General features: G+C 38.0%; 1 protein-coding gene across 2 annotated transcripts in view; it reads left to right on the top strand.

Moving 5' to 3' along the window:
* The window catches only part of cstf2 (cleavage stimulation factor, 3' pre-RNA, subunit 2), a 71214-nt gene that overhangs the window by 27377 nt on the left and 26611 nt on the right, over positions 1–17226 (top strand). For both annotated transcript variants that reach the window (XM_073058336.1, XM_073058337.1), the window contains 2 exons: positions 8114–8255; positions 8979–9271. In XM_073058336.1, coding sequence (XP_072914437.1) covers positions 8114–8255; positions 8979–9271 — 435 coding nt within the window. The remainder of the gene's footprint in view (positions 1–8113; positions 8256–8978; positions 9272–17226) is intronic.

Below are 17226 nucleotides of genomic sequence, written 5' to 3'. Positions count from 1 at the left end.
GAATCAGACTCTAAGGGTCTGGCACCAAGTTTATTTTGTGCAGAAACAAAATGGAGCACTGAACAAGTGATGGGTAATTGGCAATATTCCGTTTTGTTTTAGCCTTGCAGTCATTGTTGTAGAGATAATGAAACAACCTGGTAAAAGCCTCAGCTGGTAGTGCAGGTCATCAGTACTATAATTGGCATGCCTTTGAGAGAGCTAACCCTTGCTTTACCCATTGTGTTCAGCCTGGTCTTGATAATATTTGGAATCAATTATATTGGATTCAAGCTTGAAGGTGTGATGAGTTCTCCAAAGAAGGTGACTTTTCTAACTGAAGATGCTTGTTGATCCTTGAGTATCACAAAGGTGCTGAATTGCTTTGTCATCCAGGATTATGCTATGCATGCTAATGGTGTCACTGACAATGTAACAGAACTGCTGAGAAATAGGCCCTTCAATCAATGATAGCTATCAAATGCCAAACTATACAAATCCACTGCTTGCTGTAACAGTCTGATTCCAAGGTTTTTGCTTAATAAAAATAGCACAGTTGTAATTCTGTGTATTTTCCCTTTGAGTTTTATTTTTCCATTTAGCTGTTCATATCCAGGAAGATAGTTGTAATGGAGTCATTGTTGAGTACCAAGACCATTCCCTCTTTAACACTGCTCTAACTATCTCACCAGTTGTACATGGCTCCAGTTACAGCCACAGACTTTTGCAGCTCACACAAGTGACTGTTAGCGGCACAGTAGCCTCTCTTACGTGCCATTCTTCTCTGGCAACTACGTTTAGATGGGCAGCCTGACCTGGGCAAATTTGCTTTAGTTTTTATGGTAGACTGCACTGAATTCTGAGGTATATTCAGTGCCTTTGAGATGATCTTATACCCTTCCATTGATCTTTGCTTCTCTATTATCATTTCTCCAACTTGTCTTGAATGCTTTTTTGTCTTCATTTTAATTTGGTCTGTTGAAAATATACTATACTGTTGGACTTTACAAAGAGAGGTACTTATTCTTATGAATTCATTGAAATCATATGATTCTCCAATTTTCTACATCAACAAATTGAGTGAGTAGATACAGTATTGCTCCCGAGGAAAGTGCATGAGTAGGTACAGTATTGTTCCTGAGGAAATTGAGTAAGTAGGTACAGTATTGCTCCTGAGGAAAGTGAGTGAGTAGGTACAGTATTGTTCCTGAGGAAATAGAATGAGTAGGTACAGTATTGCTACTGAGGAAAGTGAGCATAGTAATTTCAAAAAGGGTGAATATTTTTTCAGCCTCATTTTAATTTTTAGTATATTGTTGACAGGTTTTGAAATGTTTCTTTTGATTTGACATGATGCACAATGCTTAAAAATCCTACTTCAATATATTTTAAATTTAGAAAATGAGCGAGTAATGTGTGAAAATAGTTGTGGGAGTTGAATACTTTTTCCTGGCACTGTATACCGTAGGTGTCTTGGGATGAGATGCTTCTGTCCAGATGAAGGGTCTCAATCCAAAATGTCATACATCCATTTTCCTCCATAGATGCTATAGGTATTGCTGAGTTCCTTCAGCAGTTTGTTGGTTTTATTTTGCTGCAGATTTCAGCATCTGCAGTCTTGTATCTCCATATATTAATGGAATTGGAAGTGAGCTATGATTTTCATTTGGGTCAAGGTTTTTATTCAGAACATAGGAACATTTGAGAGAAAAATGTTTGGAATACTTGATTGAATATATTGTGTAGTAATTGTGCAGTAAATAGCCGCCTTTTGCTTACCTCTTGGAAATCTGTGTTACCTGTATCTTTTGTTTTTGTCTTGCTCCACTTAGTGAACTTGTAAATGGTGTTGCTGGCCACAATACATTATCAGTTTGTACTGAGCACCTAAGCTACTTTTTGTTTCTACTAATTGTACACTCAGTGGCTACTCTATTCGTTAATGCAGATATCTAATCAGCCAATCATGTAGCATCAACAGAATGCATGAAAGCATGCAGACATGGTCAGGAGGTTCAGTTGTTCAGACCCATCATCAGAATGGGGAAGAAATTATCTAAACTCAAGAAGTCTAAGTAGCACACACAAAATGCTGGAGGAGCTCAGCAGTCCAGGCAGCATCTATGGAAAAGAGTAAACAGTCAACATTTCGGGCCAAGACCCTTCATCAGGACTTGACGGGAAGGGGGGAAGAAGCGAGAATAAGGTGGTGGGTTGAGAGGAAGGAGTATAAACTAGAAGGTGATACATGATTCACCCCTTTGCACTAATCTCCCTCCTGGCACTTAACCCTATCGGTGGAAGAAATATTACACTGCTCATTCACCTCCTCCCTCCCCTCCATTCAGGACCCCAAACAATCTTTCCAGGTGAATCTGTTGGGGTTATCTATTTGGTGCTCCAGCTGTGGCTTCCTCTACATGGGTGAGACCTAATGTGGATAGTGGAACTGGTTTGTCAAGCACCTTTGCTCCATCCGCAGCAAGCCGGATTTCCCAGTGGCCAACCATTTTAATTCCAGTTCCCATTCCCATTCCGACATTTCGGTCCGTGGCCTCTTCTGTCACACTGAGACAATTCTCAGGATAGAGGTGCAACACCTCATATTCTGTCTCCAACCTGATGGCATGAGCATTAATTTCTTCACCTTCTGGCAACCTTTTATTCCCCCACCTTCTGTCTTCTTCAGTTCCCCACTCTGGCCCCTCTCTTACCTCTTCTCCTCACCTGCTTATCACCTTCCCTTTCTCCTATGCTCCACTCTCTTCTCCTATCGGATTCCTTCTCCAGCCCTTTATCTTTTCCACCTATTACCTCACAGCTTCTTACTTCATCCCCCCTACCTCGCCTGTCTGGCTTCACCAAATACTTTCGGCTTGTACCTTTTTTCCTCTCCCACTTTATTCAGCCTTCTCCCTTCCTTTCCAGTCCAGATGAAGAATTTTGGCCTGAAACACCAACTGTTTATTCATTTCCGTAGATGGTGCCTGACCTGCTGAGTTCCTTAAGCATTTTGGGTGTGTTGCTCAGAAACAGTTGATCTGTAATTTTTACGCACAAGTCTTGTTTACAGAGAATGGTGCAAAAAAAAACTGAACAAAATACAGTAAGCGGTAGTTCTGTGGGTGAAAATGCCTTGTTAATGAGGGAGGTTAAAGGAAAATGGCCAGACTGATTTGTACTGACAAGTAGGTGACAGTAACTCAAATAACCACAATTTTCAGCAGTGGTGTTCAGAAGAGCATCTCTGAATGCACAGCGCATTGAACCTTGATAACTCTGTTCAGAGTGGAGAGAGAGTCCACGGAATTTGTCATTAAATGTTCAAAGCTGAAGTTTATTAATTGAAACCACAAAACATAATAAAATGCAAAATATAAAGATATTCAATGTTTTAAAGTGGTGCCAGCAGCTGAAGCAACAACAAAACTGATCTTGTAACCATTATTGCACATTTTTGTTCTTTGCAAGTCTTTTTTTTACAATATTAGCTGTTGGCTCACTTCATTGTCTGAGTCCTTGATAAATGTGAACACTATTTCAAGGCCTTGCGACTGCTCAATAAAACAATTTTTTACCCAATGACAGGTTCTCATAAACACTGTATAAAGTTGTTTAGTTTTTACCATCCTTAGCAACATTTGAAACTTTATTTATATCCATTTCTACAGTTGAGTTAGGAATTTGAGATTTGACTTTTATCAGTGTTCTCTGATATGCACCTTTAATATTTTTAAAAAGAAAAAAATATCAACCAAATTAGAGAATATTATATTACACTCAGTAGGCATTTGCTTTATAATTTAGTCTTTTTGTAAGACAATATATTTCCCCAAAAAGGAACAACTTGGTTGCCATTTTTTAAATATACATCCAAAAGCTATTGATAGGCTCCTCCCAGATGTAGTCATTGCTACACTCTTGTGTATTTTTGTGAAGTCTTCCAACATTGTTGACAGCTAAAATGTTATTGATGGTCAAGGTTGATATGTCTCTGGTGTAATTAGCAGATCATGAATAAAGAAGAAATTTGATAAAAATTTGGAGCATAAATGAAATCTATATTGGGAAGCAGGTTGTCACTCTGACAATGTAGTTCTGTTTTTAATACATTTGGAATGTTGGCACAATGGATTTTGATGTCATAATTGGCTTTTCGGGTGTTTTGTTTCAGACTAGCTGAATGTGGAAAAGGTATGAGTCCATTTACAGTTGAATTTGTGCAGCTTTGATTTCTCTAGTATCCCATCTGGTGCTCTCAACAACCACTAGTCAGCAAATCATATAATTTCTGTGGACTTGAGATACTCCTGGACCTTTATCAGAACGAATAAATTTGTTTAATTGCATCTAAGATTTTTATATAAGGAAGACCAACATTTAATAAAATAAATGGTTAGAGATTTTTGCACGAGTCTTAGCAATAATTTCAAAGCCAGTTTAATGAGAATTAAAACAAATTTGTAGGGCAATGTCTTCACGTGGGAAGGAGGTTCCCTTTCAACATAGACTTAATTATTCTGATTAACTTGATCATGTACCTCTATTAAATTTGACTGGGTAATGTTTAATAAAATACAATGCTTACAAAAGTATTCACCACCCCCCCCCCCACCCCACCCCTGGAAGTTTTCATGTTTTATTGTTTTACAACACTGAATCACTGGATTTAATTTGGCTTTTTTTTTACACTGATCGATAGAAACAGACTCTGTCATGTCAAAGTGAAAACAAATATCTACAAGGTGATCTAAATCAATTACAGATCTAAAATACAAAGTAATTGATTGCTTAATTATTTACCTCCTTCAGTATGACACCTAATCATCAGTGGTCCAACCAATTGGCTTTAGAAGTCACGTAATTAATTAAATGGCGATCACTAGTGTGCAGTCAAGGTGTTTCAATTGATTATGGTAAAAATACATCTGTATCACTGCTGGTGAGTCATTATCCTGGCAAAAGCTACACCATGAAGATAAAAGAACACTTGAAGCAACTCTGTGTAAAGGTCATTGAAAAGCACGTCAGGAGAGGATTATAAGGAAGTTTCCAAGTCATTGACTGTCTTTTGAAGTACAGTTAAGTCAATCATCAAGAAATGAAATGAATATGGTACTGCTGTAAATCTGTCTAGAGCTGGCCGTCCTCAAAAACTGAGTGACTGTGCCAAGAAGGGGACTAGTGAGAGAGGCCGCCAAAAGACCCACGACAATTCTGGAGGAGTTGGCAGCTTCAGTGGCTGAGATGGAAGAGACTGCACACACAACAACTGTTGCTTGGGTGCTTCACCAGTTGCAGCCTTATGGGGGAGTCGCAAAGAAAAAGCCACTGTTGAAAAAAAACTCACATGAAATCTTGGCTAGAGTTTGCCAGAAGGCACGTAGGAGACTGAAGTCAGCTGGAAGAAGGTTCTATGGTCTAGGTGAAACCAAAATTGAACTTTTTGGCTATGAGACTAAATGCTATGCTTGGCATAAGCCGAACACCGCACTTCATCAAAAACACCATTCCTACCATGAAGCATTGTGTCATGCTGCAGGGATGCTTCACTGCAGCAGGTCCTGGAAGGCTTGTGAAGGTAGAGGGCAAAATGAATGCAGCAAAATATAGGGAAATCCTGGAGGTAAACCTGATGCAGTCTGCAACAGAACTGCGACCCGGGACAAGATGTGTTTTCCAGCAAGATGATGACTCCACAAGTATAAAGCCAAAGCTACACTGGAATGGCTTAAAAACAACAAAGTTAACATCCTGGAATGGCCAAGTCAGAGTCTAGGCCTCAGTCCAATTGAGAATTTGTGGAAGGACTTGAAAATGGCCGTTCACTCACGATCCCCATGCAGTCTGACAGAGCCTGAGCAGTTAACAAAGAAAAGGGGGAAACTGCAGTGTCCAGATATGCAAAGCTGGTGGAGACCTAGCCACACAGACTGAAGCTGTAATTGTTGTCAAAGGTGCATCTACTAAATACTGACTTGAAAGGGGTGAATACTTATGCAATCAATTTTTTTATATTTGTAATTAATTTAGATCACTTTGTAGAGATCTGTTTAACTTTGACTCAAAAGAGTCTTTTCTATCGTACATTATCAAAAAAAAAGCCAAATTAAATCCACTGTGATTCAATGTTGTAAAACAATAAAGCATGAAAACTCCTAGGGGGAGTGGGAGTGAGTACTTTTTATAGGCACTTTAAATATCTCAAAAATCCATAATATTTTATATAAGCTGGTGCTGCTTTCTTAATGTTTCTGAGCTAACTTGATTCTGTTTGTATTTATCAGAGTAAAATTTTTCCATTTCTAAAATTCATAGTAAAAATAGCATTATGGTTAATGTTTTGCTATTTTACTTGAAGATATTTAGTGGCTTTCTAACTTGAAGGCTGCTACAGGTCAACATTCTATAATTCGGCACCATTGGGCCTTGAGTTCCTGATTAGTGAAAATGCTGAATTACAGAAGGATCACATTAAGCAATAGCTAACCGCCTCATCATACCTTTAAAATATCATGTAAATCAGTACAAGTTAGATAATAATGAAACAGAAATACTAAATCAGTAGCAAGTGGAATTTTAATACAGTAACGTACTGTACAGTCACAGATAAACTAAAGGGTGCAGGTAAATGTACAGGAATTAACTTTACAGAAAAGTTGAGCACTTCCACTTCTAAAGTGAGACATTTAATATACCTTCAGGCAAAGTTGCATGTCTGCAAATGTGGGGTTGTCAGGATCATCAACATCTTCATCTTGAAAAATGAGTGAAGCATCAGGAACTGGTGCTGAAACTGGCACAACAGTTTCTTCAACAAACTGCTGCAGCTTCCTTGTCTGCTGAACGTTTTTCACCACACACTGCACGAAACTGTACCCATGATGCTGCTTGAACTGATGAAGCCAGCCTTCACTATAGTCACACTCATAATCTAGTCCTAGTTCTTCATGAAACACTTTTGCTTGTTCCTTCACCATATCTCCAGATAGTTCAACACCTTCACTTACACAAAGATTAAACCACGTTATCAGCACTTTATCTAGTTCCGACCTTCTTCCGTCTTTCATTGCTTTTCTTATGCGCATCGGTTTCTTGGAGCCACTATCAGCAAAAGAAGCAGTTTTTCTTTCTGTTTCTGTATATTGTACACTGTGGAAGAGCCAATGTTGTAACACTTGCACAAGCTTTTCACTGATACACCACTGTCCAGTTTTTTCAAGAGTTCAACCTATCTTTAATGGATAATGTGTGGTGTTCTTGCTTCACAACACAAGGTGCATTTCCTTTACTCACTGAAGCCATAATTGGGGCTAAAAAAAGGAAATTATATTAGTAAGTGCAGGAGAACAAGCAGGAATTGTCTGTCTGTACTTAAAAGAACACGCCAACAGGTGAACCCATCTAGCGCAACCAAAACAATGCACAGCAGATTGGTATGGTGGCCTGGGAAATTTGAAATCAGTGCTGGATTATCGAAGGAACCAGATTACAGGTAGTCGGATTAGTGAAGGTTGACTGGATCTCCTTGAAGAAGCAAATCTTGCTATTCCCTACTTGTGGAGCATGCTTGTCAACAAGTGGTAGTTATATGACTGTGAGATGTCTAATATTTATCAGTATGAACACCACAGTGTTATGTAGTTTTTTGTTAGTATGGTTTGGAGTGTTTGCTATGAGCTGAATAGTTGGTTTAAATTTACATTGTTAAATGTATTGTTTGAAAGAATGTGTGTAAGAGTGCACACAGCTTTGTAGAGCGAACATTATTCAGATCTCAAATGGCTGATTATAAATAATTGTGTTGTCATTTGTGGCATACCATAACACAGCTGCATGTGTCAAATGACAGAAAAATGCATTGGTATCTATTGTTGGGAATTTGCCTCTGCCACAGTGACAATATATTAATTGGATATCAGATGTGCTTGAATCATCCCTAAACCTTCTCATCTTTCAAGATTACTTTTAGAATGACGTAAGTTTCATGAAGCAAGCTTTATATATGGATGGTTCATGCGGGGAACATGGAAGCATCATCTATGCTCTGTGAAAAGCCTATTGTAAATTGGAACTGGATGCAGATGTTTTTACAAACTTTTAGACAGTAATTCCTTTTCCTTTTCCTTTTCAGTTCCAATGCAGGACCCTAGAGCCAATATGCAGCGGGGTCCCCCAGTCGGTGGGGCGCCTGCTCCAAGAGGTTTGCTAGGAGATGCGCCAAATGACCCACGTGGAGGGACTTTGCTTTCAGTCACTGGGGAGGTGGAAACTCGGTAAGTACCAGTTTGTAAGATATTTAGTTGTAATCAGTTAAATAGTTCCTTGTGCATTCTATGTTGATTCAGAGCTTATTCCAGTTTTTTTTTGACAAAGGTTAATTTTCCAGGTGTGCCTGTGCATGTATTGGCATCATTTTTAATGGATGCTGTTTCACATGTTGAAAAGAAATGTTTCTTAGCTCAAACAACCTTCTTTAAACAAGAAAATGCCTTTAACAAAAACAAGTTGTTTAGTCACTAATTTATAACATACATTAGACAGGAAATGGGTGGTATTAATATCTAATGTGTGTGAAATGTCCCTGGGCTGTACCACAACTGAAGAATTACTCAGCAAAATGAGTTATTCTTAATTAAAAATATTATATGACATGTATTATATGTATATATAATTGGAATTGGTGAAACTCAAAGGTTTCTCATTTATTTATTGTTTAATCTACACAAATTGACCTCGTGAAGAGCTTGGTAATCACATTTTTATCATAATTTAAATTCTAAATGGTAGATTGTCAAATTTTCTGAATTTTTACAGAAAGTAAAATTAATCACAGTTCGTTGGCTTGAATTACTTTTTGTAATTTGTAATAATATTGATTTGAATAGTTCAAATTTTCTTCCTATTAAGTGGTTCATTACTGTTATATGGTGCATTTAATTTTCAAAATTTCAGGCAATTATCTAAATATTTATGTAGTTTTAACTTTCACTTTTCAGAGGATATATTGGACAACCACATCAGGGACCACCTATACACCACGTGCCTGGCCATGACGGCAGAGGACCGCCTGACCTTAGAAATGCTCATGAACCACGAGGCATACAACATGACATGAGACCAGGGCCGATGGGAGAACAGAGGGGGCCTATTGGTGAACAAAGGGGCCCAATGGGTGAGCCACGTGGACCACTTGTTGAACCAAGGGGGCCCATGGGAGATCCAAGAGGGATGATGGGAGATCCAAGGGGCCCAATGATGGATCAGCGTGGACCTCCTCATGAATCTAGAGGCAAGTTAAAGAAAACCAGAGAGAAGTGGGGATAATTAACAAAATGCTAAATTACTAAATGTAACCTGATGATTTTTTTCTGATTATCTCTTCCAATATGACTGTTGTTCTATGTTTGATTTTTTTTGTGTGCATACAATTGACAACCTGACTGGAGAGTGGAAAAGGTTTTCAGTAATTACAAATTATTTACTTCATTTGGTGCTCACTTTTTAAATGGCATCTATATTTAGATTATTGATAATTGTTGCAGCATTTTAACACTTTGTTGCATTTTGAAAATATTGGTTATGTTAAGCCTTAAAGGAAGTGGCTTTTAAATTAAATTTATCTTCTCCACAGCATTCAGTTGTACTAACAATGCCCCACGTACAGTATTTGTGGTGCATTATTTTGCTCTAGGTTGCCCATGGCTTTCACACCCTTAATATAATTGAAACAGGACAGGAAAGCTGATGAGGTGAAAGGGGAGGAAAATTTATTGATGTTGCTCCATAGTGTTTCTTTAGCACAGCAAATTATACAACAGCCTTTGTGTCCTGGTTACCACAACGCAAATTAGGCAGTAAACTTTCTGCAAGTGAGTCTCTTACCTGTTAAGGAAGATGGTCATTGAGAAAGAATCATTGTGGTGGGGTGTTTAGGGAAGATTATAGAGTTGTAAAATACATAGAAAATGATCTCTATGATCTAACATTCTTGAAACAGGTTGTATTTCATTGCACGTCTTGGAAATATCTGGAGAAGTTGGTCAGTGAACAAGTGTTTAGAGTGTACTCTAGCATCTGAGAGAAAAGTATTGCAGCTCTCTCAATTGTACAATGTTGGTGAAATAAAAATTTAAACTGGAAACAAATTTTGCAAATCAAGTGATGGTTTGCAACGTTGATGAATTAACCAATCTCTTATGTTTTTCCAAAATTGCATAACATAGGCATTTCTTGAACATTGTCTTTTTTAAGCGGTTTGTAGCAGGCATGGTGAACCTGTGGAGCCATTTTTTACAATGAAGTATGGATGTATTAGTAAAATGAGCAAATGTCTGCCAGACGAAATTTGGCACAGATATGAAGTAATTCATTTTATTTGGAAGTATAAGAGAGGAACAGTTTTAAATATGCCATAGAGATATCGAAACTTTGAAATGTACACATACAAGGAAGTACAATTTTTTTTGAAACTTTCAGTAAATGCTGTTTTTATCCTTTTTAGAGTATTCTGGCCATTTTTAGACATCACATTTTGAGGATGTGTAGAGAGAATGCAGGGAGAGTATCAGTAATTGCATTGGGGATAAAAGAGTTAAGTTATGGATTGTCACCAGAGAAAATGCAGCTGTAAAACAGAGAAGATGAAGGAAGTATTTGATTGTGTTTTCAAAGTCATAAAGGGCTTTGCTGGGGTAAATGAGAGGCATTTTATTTCCAGTGATCTTGGGGTCAGTAAACTTAGGACCAAGATTTAAGATAATGGGCAAAATAAGTGAAAATTACTTTGGAGAATGTACCTCTGGTAGGGAATGCGCTTCCTGAAAATAATTGGTTTGGTAACAACTTTGAAAGAAAAGTGTTGACTCTTTTTAATTTTTTTAATTAATTTTAATTTTAATTAAGTTTAATTTTTTTTTACCCGTAATCACCCTTATTCATTTTGTTTATACCTACACTAAAGGGTTTATACCCAGATATATTTTTGAACTTTGATTTGAATTCGCTGAAAATGGAGACTAGAGGTCGAGAATTTAAAGACGGGAAAGACTCCAAAGGCAACAGAATAAAAGATGGTGACCCTAAATTATCTAAGCAAGCTCCACTAATCTTTGAAACACTGTCGAAGCTCCTAGATGAAAAACTTAGCCAAAGATATGCAGCATTTGAAGGAGTTTTAAAAGCGGTTGAAGATGATCTTAAATCATTTAAACGTGAATTTGAATTACAACAAGCAAAGATTTCAGAACTCGATAAATCTGTTCGGCAGAGTGACCATAGGATTGATACTCTCGAACAGAATCTATCTTCGACATCTCAACTGTTGGAACGCTATAAATCCAAGATTATCGACCTCGAAAATCGATCCCGGAGACAGAATCTACAGATAATCGGGCTTCCTGAAGACGTCGAGATGGGTGATCCTATCAAATACTTTTCTCAATTTCTATATGATGTGTTTGATTCAGAAGTTCTAAACGCCCCTGTGTTGATCAATCACACTCATCATACTTTGTGGGCTAAACCTCCTAGAGAATCTAAACTGAGACCAGTGATAATTCAGTTCCATTATGTTCACATCAAGGAGTTTTTAATGCGAGCTGCCCGGCGGAAAGGTATGTTCGAATTTCAAAGTTTCAAATTCCACTTCATCGAAGATTTTAGTCCTGAAGTTCTAAAGGACCGGATGGCTTTTAAACCTCTGATGTCCAAGTTCTATCAAAAAGATTTTAAACCAGCTTTGCTGTTTCCAATGCGTCTGAGAATCATCCTGCCTGATAATTCCCTTCGTTTGTTTAAATCTTTAAAACTGAAGCTCAAAGATTTCTGGATGATCAGCATTTGTTAGCTACAGACTAGTTAATGTACTGTCTTTTGTTTCATTTCTGTGTCTACTTGTTTTTCAAACTAATAACTTGCTTACAGTTCTGGATTTCTATAATGTGAGGATTTTCATTTTCGGTTTGTAGTGTAGGTATTTTTCATATTTCTAGGCATAAGTTTTCTTCCTTTTAATGATTCTGTTCTTGTTTTATTTTTAATCTTTTTTTGAAAGTAATTAAGTAGAAGATTTGATCTTTGATTCCTTTTTTTTATAACTTTAATGGGGAAATATTCAGATTCTTTTGTTTTTCATTTCAAGATGTCATCTCGTCTTCTTCCCCTATGACGCTATTTTTTCAGTGCGCCATTTTCAATTGTTTGTGTTTGTAAGTAACTAACAATGAATTGGCACTGGTTCTCTTTTTTTTTGGAGAAAATATACAGTCAGCCACCTTATCTGTGGATTCTGCATACGCAATTTCAACCAATTGCGAAAACCCAGAAGTGCTCTTCCAGCACTTGTTGTTCGAGCACGCACAGACTTTTTTTCTTGTCATTATTCCCTAAACAATGCAGTATAACAACCATTTTACATAGCATTTACATTGTATTAGATATTATAAGTAATCTAGAGATGATTTAAAGTATAAGAGTGGATGTGCGTGGAATATCGTGCATCGGAATCGAAAAAAATCGGAAGTTCTCCTACTAAGTAAGTCGGAACAGATACATCCAGTATTATTTAGCGTCAGTTAGTCAAACGTTTGTCTTAGTATATAGTATATATTTTATCCTTTTTTATATATATATATATAAAAAACACTTAAGAACGTATGTTTCAGCGCCGGACTCGGGACAAATCGCTCCCTAGTGCGCTCTGCACCATACCAGGTTGATGTGGAGGATCAAAAACTCAAAACCTAATAATTAAACCACTGTGTTGCTTAGTAATAATTGTAGCTTTCATCGGGGCAGAGCCTTTCTCACTTTATCCTTTAAAATTGTTCCGATCATTGACCGACCTAGCCTGACACTTTTCCAATGACCGATGGCGTTTCACCTCTTTTCGATCGTTTTATTATTTCCGCTTTATTTTCAATCGTGATCATGATTATTTTCGTGAACAGAAACACTGCGCATTCAGAGCTCTGGCGCTGGGTCCTAACCTCCTCTGCTCTGAGACAGGTTGAATAAGGTCTGGGGTGCCGCAGGGTCCTAAGCTCCACTGGATTGAGACAGGTTGAATAAGGGACATGAGCATCCGTGAATTTTGGTATCCGCAAGGGGTCCCGGAACCAATCCCCCGCGGATAAGGAGGGCTGACTGTACTTTTCTACTAATCGCTGCAGTTTTTATACCACATGATAATCTCGTCTTTTTTTTTTTGGTTTTGACTGTGGGTGGCTTTTTTTGATATAAACATGTATCTTTCGAGCCGCCTTTTGGAGAGATGGGATTAGATTTAGTATTAGATTACTCTTAGATTACACATGCCTGCTGGGCAGAAAGAATAGAACTAAAACCCTGCAACCTGGAAACAATCTCTCAACAATATTTGTGTATTTTTCATTTTTTTCGGGGTCTACTGGGAAAGTCTGAAAGGTGACCAGTCGATCGTGATCGATGGGTTGGCGACCACTAGTTTAAACCATCCAATTAAACAGAATTTTTTTTTTAAGTATTCCATAGAATGAATGCTCATATCTTTGCACAAGAAGCTCATGTGAGAAAAGAGGATAATAAGCATTTTTTTAGGCTTTGGAAGGTACAACAATACCATTGGAATTCTCAGTCTAAAGTGAAAGGAATTTCTATTTTTATAGATTCTTCAATCTCATTTGGTCATGAGGAAACACTTTCAGATCCGAATGGTAGATTTTTGTTAATTACTGGCTTACTCTGTAACAAAAAAGTTGTTATGCTTAATGTTCATGCTCCAAATGTTGATTATCCTGAATTTTTAAGTATTTATTTACATCCCTTCCTAATTTAAATGATTGTGTTGATAATGGGTGGGGATTTTAACTGCTGTCTAAATCCCTCGATGGATAGATGTGCATCTAATCAGACACTTCCGAACAAATCGGCTACTCTTATCAATTCCTTTATGGTTGATTCAGTAATTTCAGAAATTTGGAGACTTTACATCCTCAGGATAAAGTATTTTCATTCTTTTCTCATGTATATCACAACTATTCTAGAATTGATAATTTTTTTATTGATTCTAGTTTAATTCCACTTGTTGATTGTAACTATGATTCCATTGCCATTTCCGATCATGCACCCTTGAAACCTTCTATTAAGTTATTGGCTACATCTTCTAATACTAGACGATGGCGCTTCAATTCCATCCTATTTCAGGACTCGGCCTTCGTTAATTATATTAAGGAACAGATTGATTTTTTTCTTTTCAACAAATTCTATGGAAAAAATTTCCAGCAGGGTACTTTGGGACACTTTTAAAGCATACATCTGTGGACAAATTATTTCATATTCTTCTGGATTGAAAAAAACAAACTAATAATGAAATACTTAAGCTAGTTGACAAGATTAAAGAACTTGATAAGAAATATTCAACTGCTCCTAGTAAGGAGCTTTATAAAAGGAAGGTTGAACTTCAAATGGAGCTTAGCTTATTATTAACATCCTCGATTAAAAAATCAATTAATTAAAACTAGAAGTCAATTTTATATACATGGTGATAAATCTGGTAAATTACTGGCTAATCAGTTGAAAACTGCTTCAGTTAAACGCCAGATGATGAAGATTCGTAAACGAGATGGTACTCTGACAGTTAATCATAATGAGATAAATGAAGCTTTTCAAGAATTTTAAACTTCTTTATATCAATCAGAATTTCCCGATGACCCTACTACTATGCATGAGTTTTTAACGAAATTGAATATTCCGAAACTACCACCTAATGAACGTTTAACATTAGATGCACCTATCACGGATAAAGAAATAAAGGATGTGATTTCTTCGATAAATTCAGGTAAAGCACCTGGTCTGGATATGTATTATCAAAGTACATGTATGGCATCACATACAACTCTGAAATTCACTTTCTTGCGGGCATACTCAATAAATCCATGATAGAATAATAACCACAATAGAACCTGTAAAAGGCTGCACCAACTTTAGTGTTCAACCAGTGTGCAAAAGACAAAATCTGTGCAAATACAAAAAGAAATAAATAATAATAAACAATAAATATCGACACTATGAGATGAAGAGACCTTGAAAGTAAGTCCATCAGTTGTGGGTACATTTCAATGATTCAACTTCAGTGAAGTTTTGTGAAGATAGCCCTTTTGATTTAAGAGCCTGATAGTTGAGGGATAATAACTGTTCCTGAGCTTGGTGATTGAGTTCTGATGCTCCAGTACCTCCTTGATGGCAGCAGTGAGAAGAAAGCATGCTCTGAGTGATGGGCGTCCCTGATGATGGATGCTGTTTTCTTGTGACAACATTTTGTATAAATGTCTCAGTGGTGGGGGGGGGGGGGGGGACTTTACCTGTGATGGACTGGGCCATGTACAATACTTATTGTAGGATTGTTCTTTCAAGGGCATTGGTATTTCCATACCAGGCTCTGATGTAGCCAGTCAATATACTCTCCAGTACACATCTATAGAAGTTTGTCAGAGTTTTAGATGTCATGCTGAATCTTCACAAACATCTAGGGAAGTAGAGGCGCTGTACATAAGTGCTGGGCCTGGGACAGGTTCTCTGAAATAATATCACCAAGGAATTTAGAATTGCTGACCCTCTCCCTCTCTGATCCTCCGATGATGACTGGCTCATTGACCTCTTGTTTCCTCCTGATACCAATAATCAGCTTCTTGGTCTTGCTGACAAGGTTGTTGTTACAGCACCACTCAACCAGATTTTCAGTCTCCCTCCTACATGCTGACTTGTCACCACCTTTGATTCTACCTATGACAGTGGTGTCATCAGCAAATTTGAATATGGCATTGGAGCTGTGCTTAGCCACATAGCCATAAGTGTAAAGAGAATAGAGCAGGGAGCTTCTGTTCTGATGGAGACTGGAGGAGATCTTGTTGCTGAACTGACTGGGGTCTGCAAGTGAAGAAATTGAGGATCCAATTGCAGAAGGATATATTGAGGCCAAGGACTTGAAGCTTATTAATTAGTTTTGACTGAATGATGGTATTGAATACTTAGCTGTAGTCAATAAAGAGCACCCTGATATGTGCATCTTAGCTGTCTAGATGTTCCAGAGTTGAGTGAAGAGCCAGTAAGATGGCATCTGCTGTGCACCTGTTGCTCTGGTAGCAAAGTGGAGTGGATCCAAGACACTTCTCAGGCAGAATTTGATAGGTTTCATCACCAACCTCTCAAAAAACACTTCTTCATTGGATGATAGTCATTGAGGCAGTTTGCCACATTCTTCTTGGGCACCAGTATAATTGAAGCCTGCTCGAAGCAGGTGGATATTTCAGAATGCCAAAGCAAGAGATTAAAATCGCAGTGAAAACTCCAGCAAGTTATTCAGCACAGGCTTTTAGTATTTGACCAGGTACCCTTTCGGGGCCAGATGCTTGTCGTGGGTTCAGCCTCCTGAAGGCTGCTCTCACATTGCCCTCCGAGACTAAAATCACAGGACCATCAGGGGCTGTGGGACTTTGTAACGGTTCCTCAATATTTTGAGGGTCAAAGTGAACGTAGAAGGCATTAAGCTCATCTGGAAGTGAAGCCCTGTCATTTATGTAGCTTGATTTAATTTTATAAAAGAGGTGATAGCATTAAGCCCTGCCACAGCTGTTGAGCATCCTTCGTTGATTCAAGTTTAGTCCGGAATTGATGTTTTGCCTGTACGATGGCTTTCTGGAGATCATACCTGGACCTCTTGTAACTTTATTGGCCACCAGACTTGAATACCTCTGATCTGGCCCTCAGCAGATTGCGGATCTCATGGTTCATCCAGGGCTTCTGGTTGGGGAAGACTTTGAATGATTTTTTTGGGGGGGGGGGGGGAGAACACTGATCTTCAGCTGTTTTAATGAAGTCTGTGACAACCATGGTGTATTCATTCAGATCCACAGTCCACCAATTTGAAGTGATCCTGCAGCCACTCCCTGCCTCCTGTGACCACCTCTTTGTTATCCTAATCTCTGCAGCTTTGCTCTTTAGCCTCTGTCTATAAGCAGGTAGGAGGAGCCAAGTGATCTAATTAACTAAAATGCCATCTGGTCACAGAACAGTAGGCATTCTTTATCTTAGTATAACAGTGGTCTAGTGTGTTGGGACCTTTGGTGTTACAGGTTATATGCTGATAGTTAATTGGGCAGTGTTTTCTTCAAACAAGACTGGTTGAAGTCCCCCTGAAATGCAGCGGGATGAACTGTTTCTTGTTTGGAGACAGCATCATATAGTATCTCAAGGGCTTGCTGCTGGTGG

This window comes from Hemitrygon akajei, chromosome 10 (genome assembly GCF_048418815.1).
Source record: "Hemitrygon akajei chromosome 10, sHemAka1.3, whole genome shotgun sequence".
Taxonomy (NCBI): domain Eukaryota; kingdom Metazoa; phylum Chordata; class Chondrichthyes; order Myliobatiformes; family Dasyatidae; genus Hemitrygon; species Hemitrygon akajei.
This window is presented reverse-complemented; position numbering and strand designations above follow the sequence as displayed.